Source organism: Amphimedon queenslandica, unplaced genomic scaffold (assembly GCF_000090795.2).
Source record: "Amphimedon queenslandica unplaced genomic scaffold, v1.1 AMPQUscaffold_13459, whole genome shotgun sequence".
Classification (NCBI taxonomy): domain Eukaryota; kingdom Metazoa; phylum Porifera; class Demospongiae; order Haplosclerida; family Niphatidae; genus Amphimedon; species Amphimedon queenslandica.
The window spans coordinates 188,399-190,849 of NW_003546305.1; the positions used below are offsets into that span (position 1 = coordinate 188,399).

Consider the following 2,451-nt stretch of genomic DNA (forward strand, 5'->3'; position numbering starts at 1 on the left):
AACATTGTTATGATGTACATGTAGTAGCCTGTCTGGATGATTACAATACTTTTGGGTAATATTCTTTATGCAGTGGTCTAGGATATTTATCCCATCAGTTTGCAAGTCCCCTCTTGTTTCTTTACTTTTTCCCAATTCAATCCTACTACTTTTCCATTTTTAATGTTTTTTTATTTACTTGTATAATTATACATATCATATTTATTTACTTACTCTTCCTCCTGTAGGTACTGTAATGGTATGGGTTTGAGTCATCATTTCAGATATCACTCTTGTAGCCGCCTTGCTTCTACTTTTGATGTGCAATCGACACTCATCTGCTAGAGACTCTACTTTAGTATCCACCCCACATCTATCACACTCAACAATCAAGCTCTTGATCATTTTTTCTATTATGCTCAATGGCTTTGTGAAAGTAGACTCACTAGATTTATGAGGACCAGAACAACCCGGGCAATTACATGAAGGAATTGTAGCAGCAAGAGAGAGAGTACAACCACAGCAAAACAAAGATTTATATGGTAGAATCTCAACTGGTGAGTCAACAGCAGAGCTACAGTATGTACATGTAACCTTCTTTCTATAATTCTCATCTTTAACTTGCAGAAGAGTCAAAGATGGAATCTCCAAAGCTATGGATTGGATGTGTTTGCTAATATATGATGGTCGTCCAGCTTTTGATGATTTCTTTGGTCTCCCACCTTTGCATTTCACATCACAGACTTCACAGTTCATATTACTTTGTGGTGACCATTGAACTGGTGTAACATGTGCTTTAGCATCACTACGGGAGAGCAAGCTCTTCGCTGTTAGGTAGCAGCTGTTACAAAAACTCTCTGGCTGAATTTCAGCTTCATCACTCGATGTATCCACATCCAACCTCTTCATGAGATGCTCATTCTTGGAACACTTGTACTGATTTCTACTAAGTACCTTAGAGCAGACTCTGCAGTGTCTTGCCAAGAAATCAGTGTGTTTCTTCATGGACATGTTGATACTTTAGAGTGAAATTTTTGATATTTTGACTTAGATAAACCTTGATATAAAAAATTCTAAGCATCTATGTTAACAATCACATTATAGAGCAACATCTTATCTGTGTTTACATACCTTGTTTATTGTAAAGGAAACTTCTGTACTTCGATGAAAGACCACAGAACAAGACCTACTCCAGATAGTTTGAATAGGAGCAGCTGTTGCAGGTGATGCGCAGTTCAAGAAGACGCACCTTAGCTATGCGCAGTACAGTTATATTACTTCAGTAGGTGTTAAACCACAATGTTATGATAGATAATAGTGTGTGGATTAGACTATGAATAAGTAATACAATATATAACATCCTGCAAAAAGGAAACATTTTTAATTTGAATTTATCACGTGCCGTAAGTAACTATTATTGTTCTAATTATTGACTTTGTGCCATGATTAAACACCCGTGATCTATGGATCTAGACCACGCCTTTGAGCACATGCTCTTATGTCTAAACAGTGAATGATGGCAACACCCGAGTCTGCTCCTGTTAAATACTTTGAAGAGGCCAACCTAAAGCCTCCTAAGCTTGCTACTAGCTCTGTCTGGATGTACCTTGGCTTTATGCACGAAGATGATATTATAAAAGATCATAGTCACGTAAGTTATTGCCTCCCGGCCAGCAAATCATTCCCTTACCCTGCCTAAATAGGTTATTTGTTCTGTCACTGGTTGTCAATCTGTTCTTAATTGTTGTGGAAATACAACATATCTGGCTTCTCATCTAAAATCTCAACACTTACCGGTTTTTTAAGAGTCATTAGCAGTCACGACAAGGTCTGTACCCTCCGTAGAACTAGTAGCAATCACGGATCAAGATAGTTGCTATAGTGCCAGTAGGCCCAGTACAGCTGCACAACCGACTATCAAGAAAGCCTTCAACATGGTTACTAAGCTTCCTTATTCTTCAACATGAGCTAAATCTATAACTGAATCTATTGCTTACTTTATTGCGAAAGATATCCAGCCTATTTTAGTTGTACAAGGACAAAGGTTTCTGCATATGGCTGCACACTTTGAACCACGCTACCCGGTTCCACACAGGAAAACGTTTATGGATCATGAATTACCTTAACTTTATGAAGAACCTGTAGTGTGATTGTATGACTGAATTAGGAGGATCACGAATATTCTCAACCAAATAATAAAAGAAGAAGAGAGAAAGTTAGAAAGGAAAGAGGAAATGAAGGAAGAATGGGAATGTTTCAGAAAGAGTGAGAAAAGAGAAGTTACAGCAAATGATAACAAACAATATAGCAACATACACTCACACTACTAAAATAGTTTGATAAAATGTTTTCTGAACGATGAACGACGAACAATGAACGAACAAGATGAACGAACGAGATGAACGAACGAGATGAACGAACGGTACTCAGCTTCTTCTTGTGATCTCTGTGTATGTGTCTGTGTACATAAAG

At 37.7% G+C, this 2,451-nt stretch overlaps 1 protein-coding gene across 1 annotated transcript; it reads right to left on the reverse strand.

Moving 5' to 3' along the window:
* Nucleotides 1-201: 201 nt before the first annotated feature.
* LOC105312276 (uncharacterized) lies at nucleotides 202-990 on the reverse strand. The gene has a single exon (XM_011404790.1). It carries the CDS (start codon nucleotides 988-990, stop codon nucleotides 202-204), a length of 789 nt encoding a protein of 262 aa, XP_011403092.1.
* Between the last annotated feature and the right edge of the window lie 1,461 nt (nucleotides 991-2,451).

What these genes read in the sequence shown, in the direction of transcription:
- LOC105312276 (XM_011404790.1), bottom strand. Translation starts at nt 990, where the DNA reads ATGTCCATGAAGAAACACACTGATTTCTTGGCAAGACACTGCAGAGTC.